Source organism: Phoxinus phoxinus (genome assembly GCF_949152265.1).
Source record: "Phoxinus phoxinus genome assembly, chromosome: 19".
Classification (NCBI taxonomy): Eukaryota; Metazoa; Chordata; class Actinopteri; order Cypriniformes; family Leuciscidae; genus Phoxinus; species Phoxinus phoxinus.
Window position 1 is genome coordinate 14710309 of NC_136894.1, and position 17583 is coordinate 14727891.

Genomic DNA, 17583 nt, shown 5'->3' on the forward strand with positions numbered 1-17583 from the left:
CTCGAGAGACTGGTACCCTTAGTAGATTTTCTGACAGAGTGGAAGAATCTGCCGAATATATCTCCATGGGTCCTGCAGATAATAGACAAGGGTTACAGAATCCAGTTTGGTTCTCCTCCACCTCGTTACAACGGGGTGTTACTCACGTTAGTACATCCCGAGCAGGCTCTGGTAATGGAGCAAGAAGTAGAGTCTCTCTTAGCGAAAGGAGCTATAGAGCAGGTTTACTCGCCGACAGAGAATCGGGGTTTTACAGCCGCTATTTCATTGTTCCAAAAAAGGATGGGGGGTTGCGTCCCATTTTAGATCTTCGTTTGTTGAATCGTGCAGTCATGAAACTCAAGTTCAAGATGCTCACTCTCAAGCAGATCGTGACGCAAATCAGATCCGAGGACTGGTTTGTCACGATAGATTTAAAGGACGCTTACTTCCATGTCTCCATCCTCCCTCAACACAGGAAGTTCCTGAGGTTTTCTTTCAGGGGCAAAGAATACCAATATTGGGTGCTTCCATTCGGTCTAGCTCTATCACCCCGCACGTTCACGAAGTGCGTAGATGCAGCTCTGGCCCCGCTCAGGCTGCAGGGCATACGCATTCTGAATTATATCGACGACTGGTTGATTCTGGCGGAATCGGAACAGTTAGCGGTTCGGCATCGAGATGTCGTCCTCGCTCACATGCAGAAATTGGGGTTGAGACTCAATACCAAGAAGAGTGTGCTTTCTCCATTACAGAGAACCACTTTCCTTGGTGTGGTATGGGATTCAGTCACAATGCGGGTTACACCATCGCCCGTTCGTGTAGCTGCTATCCTCGTGGCCACGAAAGAGTTGAAGCTAGGCCAGTCACGCACTGTGAAACAGTTCGAGAGACTGTTGGGTCTCATGGCAGCGGCGTCCAATGTGATACCCTTTGGCCTACTGTACATGAGACCCTTGCAGTGGTGGCTCAGAACCAGAGGGTTCTCCCCGAGGGGAAACCCACTTCGTATGATCAAGATCACACGGCGGTGCCTCCGTGCCTTGGTCATATGGAGGAAACACTGGTTCCTATCCCAGGGTCCGGTGCTGGGAGCTCTTTGCCATCGAGTTGCGATCTCGACAGATGCTTCCCTCACCGGCTGGGGAGCGGTAATGGAAGGCCGCTCAGCTCAGGGTCTGTGGAGGAGTCATCATCTCTCTTGGCACATAAATTGCCTGGAGATGATGGCTGTCTTCAATGCGTTGAAACATTTCCTTCCAGACCTGAGGGGCCATCATGTGCTCGTCCGTACAGACAACACATCGGTCGGTCTCTTATGTAAATCGTCAGGGGGGTCTGCGTTCGCGTCCACTCTGCAAACTGGCGCACCAGATCCTCCTGTGGTCCCTGGGGAAGATACTCTCTCTGAGGGCAGTGTATATCCCTGGGTGCCAGAATATCGGAGCAGACACCCTGTCGAGGCAGGGGCTGAGGCCAGGGGATTGGAGACTCCACCCCGAGGCGGTGGAGCAGATATGGGAATTCTTCGGCCAAGCAGAAGTGGATCTGTTCGCGTCTCAGTACACGACGCACTGTCCACTATGGTTCTCCCTCACTCATCCAGCCCCACTGGGGTTGGACGCTATGGTACAGGCGTGGCCGAGGCTACGTCTGTACGCCTTTCCCCCGGTTGCTCTGCTCCCAGGAGTTCTGGAGAGAGTCCGCCAGGATGGAATAAGTCTACTACTAGTAGCACCACGCTGGCCGAGTCGTATTTGGTTTGCTGACCTTATTCAGCTCCTCGACGGCCCTCCCTTGGAGATCCCGATCAGGAGGGACCTTCTGTCTCAGGCAGGGGGCACTATATATCACCCCGACCAGAGATTTGGAATTTATGGGTTTGGCCTCTGAGGGGGCTCAACTTATAGAGAGTGGTCTTTCAACTGAGGTTGTGGAGACCATTCTTAGCTCCAGAGCTCCAGCCACGAGGAAATTATATGCACTTAAGTGGAGAGTTTTCACTTCTTGGTGTCACCAGCATCAGCGGGATCCAGTCAACTGTTCAGTTAACACAGTACTTGAATTTCTCCAGGATCGCTTTTCATCAGGTTTATGTCCATCTACCTTAAAGGTCTACGTGTCGGCCATTGCAGCTTTCCGCGCCCCGGTGGGTAATACATCTTTGGGTCGAGACCCCCTGATTATTCGTTTCCTTCGTGGCACCTTGAGGCTGAGGCCTGCAACACGTACTAGGGTGCCGGCTTGGCATTTGGCAATAGTTTTGGAAGGCCTTTCAGGGGCTCCCTTCGAACCCCTTGAGTCGGTTTCAGAGAAATTTCTGACATTCAAGACTATTTTTCTTCTGGCTATTTCGTCCCTTAAAAGAGTCGGAGACCTTCAGGCCCTTTCGGTTTCTCCCACCTGTCTCGAGTTTGCTCCTGGGATGGTTAAGGCATTCCTTTACCCTAAACAGGGATATGTGCCTAAGGTGCTACCAATATTCTGAGGCCTATTGTACTGCAGGCGTTCTATCCTCCTCCGTTTGCCTCTTCGGACCAGGAAAAACTGAATCTCTTGTGCCCAGTGCGAGCACTGGACACTTATGTCCACAGGGCTGCCCTGTGGAGAAGGTCAGATCAGTTATTTGTCTGCTTTGGATCACCTAAGAAAGGTCTTCCAGCTTCTAAACAGACAATTAGCAAGTGGATAGTCGAGCCTATTTCTCTTGCTTATGAGTCCTCTGGCCAGCCGTGTCCTCTGGTGGTCAGAGCTCATTCTACTAGGAGTATGGCGGGCTCTAAAGCCTTATTATCGGGGGTTTCCCTGCAGGAGGTTTGTGATGCGGCAGGCTGGTCCTCACCGCTCACATTTGTGAGGTTTTATATCCTGGACCTGGATGCTGCCCCAGGGTCCCAGGTGCTTCTTACTTAGTTTGTCGACAGTTTTGTCTGCTGGCATTTTGTAAGTACGGCATATTGGGTATTCTCGTTCCCAAAGCGTCATCGACGCATCGCGAGTTCCCTCGAAAGGGAACGTCTCAGGTTACTACTGTAACCCTAGTTCCCTGAGAAGGGAACGAGACGATGCGTCGCCCTGCCATACTTCCTGCATCCCTGCGATCGACTTTGCTTCGACTCTTCAAGCTAACGCGAGTAACGCACCGGATGTGCTTATATCTCTTCCTGGTCATGACGTCACCCGCCCGTGACGCTCATTCTTTCCATTGGACTAATTGACATACGTGCTCAGACGTAATCACGCAAGCGTTCCCAAAGCGTCATTGACGCATCGTCTCGTTCCCTTCTCAGGGAACTAGGGTTACAGTAGTAACCTGAGACGTTTTCATCCTATATTTTTTATTTTATTTCACCTTTATTTCAATTAACAAACGTTTTCATTCTTGTTAACAACACAAATTGGTGTTTTATTAAGCAATGAAATGGCAAATCTCACATTTGTTGGAGAGCTATTGAGACAACAACAGGATTGAAAATTCCAAACCAATTTCATTATTTTTTAAAAAGAAAAATAAATAAATAAGCATAGTTGGATGTAAGCAGATCGCACAAAAAATCTATGAGATTTCAATAAGATTCAGACAAATTTGCCACCAATTTACAAAATCTAAAATAGTCACATCATCTTCTACTACATGATGGGAATATAAATAATCTGAACCCATTTTTTTCCCCATTCTTAAATCTTTTATATAAAAATCACTTTATTTTAAATTTATCAAGTTTATTGGTAGATTATGTATAATAATTCTTATTTTTTATTAAAATTATTAAAATGTTTACTGAAAAGGTACCCAATTGTGTAACCAATTTGGTCTTTTTTTTCCCTTTTTTTTTGCAGTAACATTGCAGGTTATGCTGAACTAGCACTTCTTGACTGAATTATTTTCATATTCCTGATCAGTTATGCATAAATGTTATTTAACAGGTGACAAAGCTATCATTGCACAAACTCATTTACACGACAACAGTGTTTTGATGGCCTGAAAATGTAAACTTTTGAAAAAGGGTTTCAAAGTGCAAGTTTTTGAAAACACGTTCATCGTCTCCATGTAAACTACAAAATGTGAATTTGTAAACAAAAGGTGACGTTATGCGCATTACATGTTCAGTAATAGTGTTTCTTTAAAAGTGACATCGCCAACTACTGGCCTGGCATGCATTGATGCATAATACACTATTTTTAAATATTTTCATGGATCTGTGTGGACGGGGACCGTTTAGACAACGTTGTCGTCAGTATGCAAATTATTTTTTTTAACGTTTTTTAGTACATCGTTGTCGTGTAAACGTACCCTCATACTGATCCTGACTCTCCTCTCCAAATGTAAATCAAGACAATTATAGAAAATACTAAAATGACCCAGACCTAAAATGTCCCCCTCTGCTCTCCACAGGAAGTTGCACCAGCAGTTTGAGATGTATAAGGACCAGGTGAAGAAGATCGGAGAGGAGGCTCAGAAGAATCCGGAGCAGAAGGGAGACTCGCCCATCTGTGGGATCTGCCACAAAACCAAGTTTGCCGATGGCTGCGGCCACGTCTGTTCTTATTGCCAAAATAAGTTCTGCGCACGCTGTGGAGGACGCGTCTCGCTCCGGTCCAACAAAGTACGTCTGACCCCTCTCTCATCGTAAAGTCTGTAGACAAGTTGTATAAAGACCCTGTCTACTGTATGTGGCCTTGTGTCTCTGTATCTTATGTTCAATTTCGACATCTTTCAGATTGTGTTTCTGGGTTTGGTGGCTTTTTACTAAACAGGAAGTTAGCTATTTAATCCCTTAACCACTAGAGGGTGCAGAAATGTAAAAAGAAAATGAAGCCCCTCAATAGAGTGTCTCCCTAACTCCTGAGGTCTGGTTGAACAAGCTCTGAGTTTCAGAGTATTAGAGTTGACACAACCTTACAAATCCAACCTAGCTTAGATCAGGTTCAGCGGGCTCAAAACTCTCAGTATAAACGTTCTCTGTCAATTTAGGGTTTGATCAAGAGTTTGCGATTAACTCTGGAACGTGCACCTGAAAGTGTGTCATGTGCTGCTAACAGACAGACAGCCAATCACAAGGAACATGGAGAGCATCAGTTTGATTCACTTATTCACTCTTTTTTCACTTGTGAGGTACATAAGCTCAGAAAACAAGTTGATGACACGATTGGGTAACACTTCAATTTAGGGTCCAATTCTCACTATTAAGTTGCTTATTAGCATGCATACTTCTAGGATTTTGGCTGTTAATTAGTACTTATAAAGCACATATTAATGCCTTATTCTGCATGACCATATTCTGGCACAAGAGAGAGCTGACATAATTCACTTCTCTGATAAAGAGATGAAGAGATCGTTATGAAAAACATCATGAATTTAAACACATTTAAAAGGCAGAAATAAACACTTCTGCAGTGAAAATATCTGACTATATCCATGTGTATTAACAAATCATCAGTAATCAATGCTTCATCAATAGACCATATAAATCTAAATTTATATGTATCTAAAATAAAGATTTAAAAAATATGCAACACGCACGTTTAAACAACAATAAAATCAAAAGAGTTAGCGCTCCCGCTCCTGTGATGAGAGATGACACTGCGCATTTAAGTTTCCAGTGGCCTTAACAAAATGTTAAAAAGCGTTTTGTGAATGTTTTATATGAAATATTGAAATGTATAAATTAGTGTTTTGGCACACCTGGTCGAGTGGCACTACAATTTTTTTCTAAATTCGGGTTTTATTCTAGCATGTTAAATTAGTATTCGACGAACGCGCTGGTGCATTCACTTGGATTTGTTTTTCTCACAACAGTGAAAAGAACTTAAAATAAGCGTAGGCTACTCCGTCGTTTTTGGTCACACAGATCAGCGTAAGACATAATTCGGAACTGTAAAAGGTCTACTTTTATGTTTGTACCCTCACATTAACAATAAAACGTTATGCTTTTGTAAAATAAAGAAAACAAACAGGATGCGCTGCCGTCTCGGTCTCCGTGAACTGGAGCGCGTCACAGAAATGAACCAAAACTCTATAAGCGACTTGACCCAGTCACGATAAGAAATATGTCTATAGAAAGCTTGAGTGAACAAATATTATCTGATTATGTAATCCATATGAAACCAACGAGAGGTACAGAGGCAATCTGCTCAAATTTGGATTTAAAAACAATTATTTGTTAAAATGTTCCGATATTGTTTTAATTAAAGTTCATAATTATTCTATAGCCTAAATGTTACTTTAGCAGCTGCATGAAATACCCACTGTAGTTCGTGATTTATTTTCATGAAATAACCCCCCCCCCCCCCCCCCTTCTGCTTTTTTCACAAATCACACACATTTATATACATACACACAAACACACACTCATAATTGTATGCAGTGTTTTTTTATTACTTTCTATTCATCAAAGAATCAAGGTTTCAACAATTTTTTTTTTACCCCAAGTTTTTAACCTACTTTTTTTTATATGATCATGCACTTCTTGAAAATCTTCAAACTTAAGTTCATATACAACCTAAAGCACTTTTTTTACATTTACAAATGTACAAATGCAAAAAGGTGTTTGGTAGCTACAGTATGAGTGATCTGGATGTTCAACAGAAAATGTAACAATATAAGAATGCTTGGTCCCACTTTATATAAGGTGTCTTATATGTAAGTATAGGTGTATGTACTATGTAGGTGTCTCTATGTACTTGCGTCCAAAAAAAAAAAAATAGGTATGTGTTCTTGTGGGTAGTGTTCCAGTTTTGCTGTTATTGGTGTGATACGGGTAAGGTTAGGGACAGGTTTGGTGGTACGGGTAGATTTAAGGCTTGGTTAAGGGGTCAACAGTGTATAGGAGTTTAAGAGAACACTGTTCAAACTGTTTGTATTACATTATTTTGATAAATTAAGTATTTTCTTGAATGCTGTTTATTCAATGAATATCCTAATGATATAATGTTGAGGCAATACAAAACATGTTTCGCACCATAATTACAATCATGTGTTATTAAGTTTAGCTAAATGCTTGCTAAAGACATAACTAACCACCCTTTACACAAGCGTTGCTACAGTAGCTAAATGTCCAAAGCACATAAATGTGTTAAATCGTTAATAGTTAACATTTAGAAACATTTGGAAATTATCAATAGATTGGGTACCTCAAAAACAGGAACAAAATAATTAATAAATTATTTGTAAGTAGAAGTCTGCATACACACCACAACAAATAAAGCCCGTGTGACTTTTACAGACTGTAGTATATGAGTTAATAAATAATGTTACCCATGAATATTTTTTTGTGAAATGCTTAAAATTACTAATAAGATAATTAAAGTGTGTTAGATAATATATAAATCGAATTTTAAAGACATTTAGCATTCAAATGTACAGCAAATGTCAAGCTTTTAATCATTGTATAATTTATTTTATAATCATTATTCGATTTTTAAGAAGTGCTTGATCATTTGAATATAAAGTTCTATGATATTTGTAATTTCCATTAACATTAAATAACGATCTGTTAATCATTATGTATTTTTGTAAGTCCAATAGTAAATATTAACAAACACATTATCTCATAGTTCAATGTGAATATATATTAATAACATAAATAATGATCTGTTAAGTATTCATTATTTATTCAAATATCATTATTTGTTAATGATTTATTAATGAAAGTTGTGTTAACTTAAGCTTTGTCATCACAGGAATACATTTCATACTAATAAATGTAGCCTTAGTGAGCATAAGAGACTTCTTTCAAAAACATAAAATAATAATAATAATAATTCAAGACTTTTTACAACATTGAAAAAATAGATTTTTGCTGCTTATTTAAATTACTTAATTTAAATTGAGTTACAGCAACATAATTGCTATACATTTAGTCCTAACTTAATTTGATTGTGTTCAATTCACTTAAATATATTTAAAATTTAAATATATGGATTAAATGAATCATGTCTGTTAACTGAAATTGGGCGAAATTTTCAGTTCCCAGCATCCTTTGCATATGGCTGGATGGATAAGGAGAGTACATGTTGAAATTAAGTGTTGTTTTATGTGTTTTTGAGTGAAGGGGAATACATGTTAATGTTTAATGTTCAGTTATGTTTGACATTTAAAAGAGTTTCTGTTATATTCAAGTTTTTGTGGTTGCTGAAGAGTAGCAGACAGTCTTAACTTTTAATGGTACAACATAACATAACAATGGTACAACAATGTCAAACAAACATGTCTTTTCCGTTACTCAAAATCACAGACTTTAATATATTGGTATCTACTCAATATATTTGAACTGAATAACTAAAAAACATTAAGTTCAACTAAAAATATGTAAAAAAATGAAGATAAATTAATGTAGTGTAACCTCTTGCCTTAAAAAAAGGTTATTTTTTTAAAGAAATAAATCTTTGACTTTTTTTTAAACCAACACAGGCTGTTCAACACTGTTTCCACTAGTGGGCATTATATTCCATTCGGTGATTCAGCCCTTCCTCTGTTCCTCGTGTGTTTGTGATTTCAAATAGCTAATATGAATTTTTTGTCTGACTGCAGTTTTGTCTCTCAGCAGTCAGTGAACCATTTGAGTTTAGACCTGTATACATGGATCAATACTAATATCGCAGTACATTTCCCTCTGTTCCTCTCTGTGCATCTCCTTTTCTTTTTTTATCTCTTGCACTTGTTCCATTTCATCCCTCTGTCAATACTTGCATAAATTTACAGCATGGGGACAAATTGTTCAGCAGTTCCTCTTTTTCTTAGTATTTATTTTTTCTTCATGGTGTTCTATCATTATGTTCAAATTCTCACAAGCCCCTTTATTATGGAGCATTAATACTGTAAAAAGTGAATTACAATGACAATTGGATGTATCCAAAAATACTGAGTTTAATTGTCACATGCTGCTGGCATATTATAGCTCCATTGGAGTGAAATAAATGTTTGGTACGATTAATATATTTATACTATGTTCAAAAGTTTGAGGTGGGTAAGATTTTTTAAAGAAGTCTCTTATGTTTTTAAAAGAAGTCTCTTATGCTCCACGGCTGCATTTATTTGATCAAAAATACAGTTAAAACAGTAATATTGAGAAATATTATTACAATTTAAAACCACTGTTTTCTATTTGAATATATATATATTTTTTATTAATTCCTGTGATGTCAAAGCTGAATTTTCAGCAGTCATTACTCCAGTCTTCAGTGTCACACGATCCTCCAGAAATCAAGAAACAAGACCCTTTTTCGGGAATAAAATAGAACAGCATTTATTTGAAGTAGAAATCTGTTGTGTAACATTATAAACGTCTTTACTGACACTTTCAATGAATTTAATGCATCATTGCAAAATAAAATAATTTATTTACTGACCCCAAACTTTTGAATGGTAGTGTGTACATATTTGCATTTTGATATTATTTCCATGATATTATTGCACATTTTACTCCAAAAACACTGTAATGTGGGAAAAAAATGGATCGTGAGATTCATTTTTACAGTATTTTTTGTATTTATTTATTTTTACATTTGGAACAAAGCAATATTTTCTTTTGAATTTTGGGGTGAAATGTGACAATTAAAAGTAGCCCGCAAGAAGATTCAGTCCAAGTGTCCAACACTGATTTAGCACTTGTACTACAGTAACTGAACGGAAATCAAAGAGGGAAGATATTCACGGAACCACGACTCTTGACATAATTTCAAGAGATTTATTTGAAAAAAACTTGCTTTTATCAATGAGGCCCCTGTTGTGAAAACAGACACTGAGCTTTGATTGTGCCATAGAAGCTCAGAAAGTTGCTTTCTGTGTATAGAGATTATTTACATCCTAATTTGTCCGCCACCTGTACTCTTTGCCCTCTTAGGAGCTGAAGAATGTGGAAAATAACTTAACTGATGGTCAATTGTTAACCAGCGACTAATTCACTATTCACAGCTCATGAATGATGAATGATGTGCATAATGCATAGTGTTTAGTGAGGGTGCAGCAGTAGGAAGATCTGTACATGCTTCTGATGAGATAACACTGCGATAAACAGCACTTGTATATAGTTAGAACTGCTTACTCTGCTTGAGTTCTTGTTGGTATAGAGGCAACAGACGTCTTTTCGGGTGTCCCACAAAACAGTATTGCGGGTTTTGTTGAGATCTCAGCGTTAGCTTCTTAAAGCAGAAGTATGCAGGACAGCAAACCAACTATATATGCATCTAGATGGTAGTTTTATTTGTACACTTTTCATCTGCTTATCTGGCATGTGAGGTTTTGTTTGATTTGTTTCACTGGCTTGAGATCAATATGGATGGTTACAATATAAGTGAGTTAAACTGTGATGAACTTTAAAAGCTAATTCTAGATCAGCAAGTGGTTTTATTCCCATGGTGCTATGCGCTTCCTGCTGGACTGCGAGGGTGGAGCTGTGTGAAGGCAGCTGGTGTTGGGGTGTCATGGACACCGGCGCTGCTGTGTCTGATGTCAGTGTCAATGGCTCCACATGTTAGTGAGGCCATGGATTGAGTTGCCCCCGCAGTGCTAGATGACCAGATTCTTTTTCAGCGGTGGGACAGTGATGTCATGGAGCTCTTGCTTCACGCCCTTAAACATTCACACCCACAACATTGTACATGGAAGGACAAGAAAATAAAATTAAATAAAACGTGATTAATGAAAAAAATACATTATTAAAACATTAACCACATACTAGCTTATAACTTAATTTGTACTGGGTTGCGATACCTTTTGTAATTACAATAATTGCAATAATTATGAATAATATAATTTTTATAATATATCATATAATAAATATTTCATTTGAAAAGGATTAACATCCATTTTTTTGTGTAATGTCATGTGTTGTAGTGCATTGAAATCTAAAGGTGTAACAAAATAGCTAATATATAATATCATATCATATTAATGGCTAGACGTATCTAATGCATTGAAATGTTTATGCATTATTATGATTCATGATACATTAAAGGGGTCACATGATGCAATTTCTTGTTTTCCTTTTCCAAGTAAAACGACTGAGTCATTATCAGTAATTATGTCGGCTATGAAATAAAATCTTACCAGTCTGATACGATCTGGTCCAGTCGCGCTGACAAAGTTGATCGATCAGGAATGCGTTTCCTGAAAGCATCGTTAGCCAATATGGTCGCAAGTTTCGTTGTTATCAGCATAGTTCAACGAGTCGGTGTTTCCCGAAACCATCGTTCAACGAGCATTCGCAAACAGCATCGCAAACTTGTGTGGTTGGAACGACAGCTCTCGACCTGTGGTTAGAAGCATAGTTTCTTGTTTGCATGACATGTGGACTCAATAAGTCCTTATCTTGAGAAAAATAAGCAAGCTGACATTCAGTTCAACCTGTGTCTTTTATTTAGACATACAAATGTCATTTACGTCTTTTAGTTTGTCAGAAGATTTAAAGGTACAATTTGTACGAATTTTGTAATAAAATATCCAAAAATCACTTGCACAGTGCCATATATTTCCTGCAATTGTGTACTTACAATATCCCAAAAGTCTCCAAAGATTTTTAATTTTCAGAAAAAATTAAAATTTTAAATAATTGTCCGTCCCGGAAAAAAATGTTGCCTGTCAATGACGCAATATCCGCACTAACCTCGGTTTCCGCTCGTACTGCCATAGCCATGACATAACCATGGCAACAGACGTGGACAACTGCGTAGTGCGTAACGTTTAGCGGCACGCTGTTCTTATTTCGTTCAAATATTATAGACCATGGCAAGCAGACTTTGGGACAAAAAAGGAGAGCTAAAATGAGGATCAATATCGGTCGGGACTCGTGTGCGGCCTTGATTTCTGTCTATTATTAGCAATCGTGATCTGCTTCATACCACTGTAATGTTAAAAAACATGAATGTTTTCACTCATCCATTAACATTATTAGATCTATCAGCTTGACAGCAATTCCCATCATTCAGCTTATCACTGCATCATAAACCTACGCCTTTGTTATTGTAAGAGTTTAGCGACCCCTAGCGGCAAATTTTCTTTTACATATCGTAGCTTTAAAGCACAGATTTTGAAGACTGCGCATGTGCGAACGTGCTACTATACGTAAGCCTATGATTGAATCTGGAAATAAAGCAAAATAACTGAGAAAAATAAGAAATAGTCCTGCAGATGCCATGTCTGTAAGTTATATCAAAACATCTAGCGTTACTTTGATCTCAACAGTTTCATTAAAAGAAGTTATTAGCCTACTCCACCACCTGCGTGACATCATTAACCAACGTGGTTGAAATACCAATTTTCGACAATACGGTTTCTAGCTAGTTGATTTCTTCAACGATGCATCGTAGGCTACTATGGTAGTTAAGCAGCGAGTAACGTCGTTGTATGGGAAACACACATCGTTTCAGAACGATGAGCTTTGTAAAAATCAACGCATTTCAGAAAGGCGGGGCATAGAGGAGAAACAATGATGTACAGTATATGTAAAATAATTACTTTTTTTTTTTGGATTAGTTTTACGATCTCTTTATGGCCTTTTTGAAGCATAAAAGCTTCAGTTGCGTAGCTGCCAATTTCTTTAAAACATTTTTTTCAAAGATGAACGAAAGTCATTTGGAACGACATGAGTGTGTGTAATTATTAATTAAAGGGCACCTATTATGACATTTAAAATGTTCCTAATGTTGTTTAGGGAGTCCCCAACAACAGTTTTACGTGCATGCAATGACAAAAAACACTTTTGTTGTCGTATAATATGCATTTATTTTTACCTGATTTGCTCACCGACTCCCAAATGATTCGTTCAACGACTCATTTTTCCAAACCCCTCCTTTGCGCGACGCTAATCTGCGATTGGTCAGATGACCCAGCAGTGTTTACAGAGATAATACTTATTGTTTAACACGGAGTACAATGATGCTTTTATCAATTAAATTGTGTTATAATAATGATTATAGTCCACTGCTTTGTAGTAAAAAACAAAAAATAAGATAAAGAATTTAATGTTATGTTAGCGAGCATAGCCCAGAGTTCATATTGTAAAAGCACAATCAGTCTTTGTTTGCGTTAGCCCGATGCATAAACATAACGTAAAAAAAAAAAAAAAATGCAGTTACGTTACTACGAGGTATTAACTTACTCTATTCTTTAAGACAACTCCGAAAACAACGACAAACACTTCACATATCTCAATACAATTGCCATTGAAGACCTAGAAGCTTAACGGTGCTTACACAACAAACAAAATAATTATTAAGCATGCTACATAAAACATAAAAGCAACAATTATTAATAACACTTACAGGTTGTGATACGGAGGAGGAAGCTGATGCATACACCTGGAACTGAACCTTCCTTCAATATCAGCCGGCTCGCGAATCCAAGCTTGATTGCATTTAAAAAGCAATCGTCTTCAAAATGGCGCGAACAAAGCACAAGGCTCGGACTATACTTCTGTGGTATAGTTGTATATATGAATTGTAGCCACTTAGTCTTCAAATGCTCCTCCTTGGGCAGATGAAAAAAGTTGGCTTTTGAGTCGCACTTCAGAACACAGCGTCTCGTCGCCATGATGTTGTCAAGTTTTCCCTGCTGGCCTTGGAGCGCAATAAGTGGGCGTATCGTATTCAAATAACTTGACAAGTTGACGTCATCTAGTCAGAGAAAAAGCTTCGGTCTTCTAACGATTCATAAAAATGACTCCGAGTCGACTCTTACTTTTGAAAGACAATAACTTTATATACGGTGCACTTTCATATTTCAAACTTTGCAGGATGTTTTTGTTCACTTAGATCTATGTTACACACTACGTGAAAGGTAAATTTCAAAATTCCATAATAGGTGCCCTTTAATGGCAAAATTTTCATTTTTGGGTGAACTATCCATATTGTGACATACTGAGTGTAACAAATAATAGTAAAAAGAAAAAAAATGTAGGGTGGAGACTTGGATCAGTTTGATTGGATGTTGAGACATGGCTGTTTCAAAGTGGAGGCATGTGAATGTTGCAGAGGTGAAGTTTAAGCAGACTAAATGATTGGAGAAGCCCTGTATGTCACCAGAGAGAAGTCTGGCATTTTCACTGAAGATCCAGTTGTGACATTATGACATAGGCTATATATATATATATATATATATATATATATATATATATATATATATATATATATATATATATATATAATATATATTAAAATAAAAAAAAATATATAAAATATATATATATATATATATATTAAATTAAAAATGAAACATACGCAAAAGAATTGTTCACAATAAAATCTAAAACATATTGAGGAAATACAAAAAAATATTTCATGGACATTCAAATAGCTCTGAAAAGACATGTATTTTTACTAAGCACAATGCAGTGTGCTTAAAAATAGACTATAAAGTGTTGAACCCATTTCACTGAATTCTTTACAGATTATTCCTAACATGTACTTAGTTTTACACTCTCTGTTTCCACTTATTCTATAGTAAATGTTTTTAGATTTGCAAACTCAAAAAAATAGTACTGTTTCTCATTGTTCTATAAATATGTTTTGATGTGACAGATGGGAATGTATAAAGTTATTTAGAATCAATAAAGGGTTTGGATCTGTTCACTGTTGATGATGTTTTGTGTGAAGTCAACATTTTGTTGATTAGACTTCCTTTTTGTAAACTTTTAACTTCAATTTAACTTCCTAGAGACACTTATCTCCTAGTGAAGACAAACACAATACATAAGAGCTGATTCTGTTGCATTGTGAAGTGCTGAGAGAGAATGAAGCAAGTTTAAAGGTGTCTGACTTCTCGTCCTCATGCTACAATGTATTAATTTGCGTTCATTTTAACTAAAATGATTCAGTGAAAACAATATTTTTATTGCAATCGGAGTTCAGTCCACTTAGATCTCATTCACTCATTGTAAGGTCATGTTAGGTGAACTTCATTACAGCTTTTGAGAGATATTAATTACCCAGAGGACGCTCATTCGCTCACATTGTTTGAGTATATTCCGCCTTTTAGTGTTTACAGTGTTTGGCTGCAGCTTGTGTCTGTTATTACCTGTGTTTTTTCGGGCGGTTTGAGACGGCATGCATTTGTAATGAACTGAATTCCGGCTTAGTGGCTTGATAGCTGCAGGATCCGTAAATAATGTAGACTAAAGCGAAGAGCAGTGAGTTTCTTAGCTTCATCGCTCATTCAGCCTCTTAAACGGCGATCGGTTCCGCTGTCAGACATGCGCAGAACAGACAGCAGCTCAATAGCGTCTTCTCATGCCGTTCTCAGAATCCATTTGAACCGCAAGCGAGCCGATCATTTCTCGTTCTGACGGAGGCAGCAGACGTCAAGAGTCAATTGCACGCTGTAACAATCTTCTCTATCGCTGTTCATCGTGTCTCGACGGATACAAAATGACTCACAACGACGAAATGGGTAGGATACTTAATTTATGCATAAGTATGATGTTAAATGTTTTCGACTCTTCCTACCATAGGTGAGACCGGGGCTAGTTGTCACAAGAGCTCACTCTGGTTTTTAAAACAAAAGTCCAGTTACATAAATCTATATTATGTTACATATTATATTCCTTAGCAATTTGAAACTGTCTCCAATTACTTTTTTTTCTGATAGAACATGAATTCCATTCATGTAGCCTATGCTTGCGCTGTTGAGTAAACAAGTGAACATAGTAGGCACGCTACTAGCCTACATTCAGGCTTGAGTCAACGGCAGATTTAACCTACCTGAAAGCCTAAAACTGTGTTCTTTACAATGTATTAATTAACCTACAGTAAGTTTTGGCCAATAAATAATTTCATATTTTTATAGGTTACATCTTTTCTATATCGGTTTTAAGGCTTAAATGAAGCTGAACAGCCTAAATGCAGGTTCCCACTGTGACAAGTTACTAACCCCATTTATCCTACTATTACACAGCATGCCCTTCTATTGGTCAAAAAAGGTTAATTAACTGTTTTCCCCCCTGAGAAATTGAGTGCAACAGGTAGGCTACTGCACATAAATTCATTTTATTATCACACTCAATTTGTAAGCTTGTTTTTGTCAAGGATCAGTCTGCGTTATTTCATCTTTATTAAAAAAATAATAATAATCATGCGAAAACGGGGCATTTCCTGGTGAAGTAGGCTACTACACTAGCTTGATCCTTGACCATCCTCTCCCAAGTATTTTGAATGACGTATAGTCTCTGTACTTGTAAACTACTAATTTGTATACATCTGGTTATAATAAGCTTCATTTTTTTTCTATACTTATAATCAATTTTAAATCAATAGTTAATTAAAAAAAAAATTATAATGTTGTCCGCAATGCTTTATACTGCAAGTCTTGTGTCAGCCCACTGGTTTCTTTGTGTTTCTCTAAATGCAGAAATTTGTGTAGCCTCTGCGGTAATGCATTTCTCATGTAGCTACATTTGCATTGAGCACTTTAATGTCCACAGTCCATTTGAAAGCAGTTCAGGCAATATTTCCTTATTACTTGGCTGTCACTAATGGCCCTCTTGTTCTATTTTCTGGGCCCATTCCATTCACACACAAACTCATTTTCTCCCTTTTGGACTGTCACACTCTTTCTTTCTTTGACTGTCTCTCTCACTGGTGACTCAGCAAAGACAGGTGACCACTCTCCTCTAGCAGCAGCTCTTAATGGTAGTCATTGATTTACTCGCTCTCACTGTCTGACTTCAGTGTGTATGAGTGTGCAGTTTATGTGTGAGTCTGCCAATCTTACAATCACAGTCTTTCAAACATTTACCATAAAGTTTAAAAATAAGATTTAAGACACTTTAAAAAAAAAACTGTAGTTTTATGTTTTCGGCATTTTCCGTTTCTTATTTATTGCTTAATTTACTTAGTGGTTTAGTTTGTACAGTGTGCAACAAATACCCTTCAAGTTCTGTGAAAAAGAAGTACACTGTAGCGTACTATTAAAAACGAGTACTTATTACGCAAATAATATACTTTAATATAGTATATATACGTAAGTGAAAGTGAATGTGATTATATTCAAATATTAAAATCTAAATATTATTTAAAAAAAAACAATGATTTAAAATGTACTTTAAAGCAAAACTTCTAATTTGACATTAAAGAATTATAGTCATTAAGGATCATAGTCATGAAAGTGTACTCTCTTAGTGGCCTTTTATTTTTCATTATCTGTAAGTACAGTTTTTTTAAATATACTTTTAAGGTTTGACATATACTACAACTTATTTTTCACACGGGTACCCTTACTGTAGTAAATACAGTTTTTTCTATATTATTTATTCTATAGGCTATTAATTGGCTCCTGCATACCCATAACACTAGGGCAAGCTTGGAATAGATGGATGAATGTTTTATTAGAAGATAGAGTGATCATCTACTTACCACTTCCATGATATACATATTGATTGACAGATGGTATAGGGGTTTACAGTGTAGCCAAGGTTCTCTGACAGACACTTATGTTTGTAGTAGAATCTGTAGCAGCCTACAGAAGTATGAAGTCTGTAAGGGCACCAACATATTCATCCAAAATATAGACCTCTTTATAAACTGAATCAATAATAAATTGTACTTGTGTTCAGGATTCTGCAACAAAATGTTTCTGATTTTCTAGACTATTTTATGTCGTGAAGGGAGCAG

General features: G+C 37.4%; 1 protein-coding gene across 2 annotated transcripts in view; it reads left to right on the top strand.

Annotated features, from left to right (window-relative positions):
• rims2b (regulating synaptic membrane exocytosis 2b) overlaps window positions 1–17583 on the top strand; it is a 172603-nt gene that overhangs the window by 27214 nt on the left and 127806 nt on the right. For both annotated transcript variants that reach the window (XM_079591525.1, XM_079591526.1), the window contains one exon: window positions 4376–4586. In XM_079591525.1, coding sequence (XP_079447651.1) covers window positions 4376–4586 — 211 coding nt within the window. The remainder of the gene's footprint in view (window positions 1–4375; window positions 4587–17583) is intronic.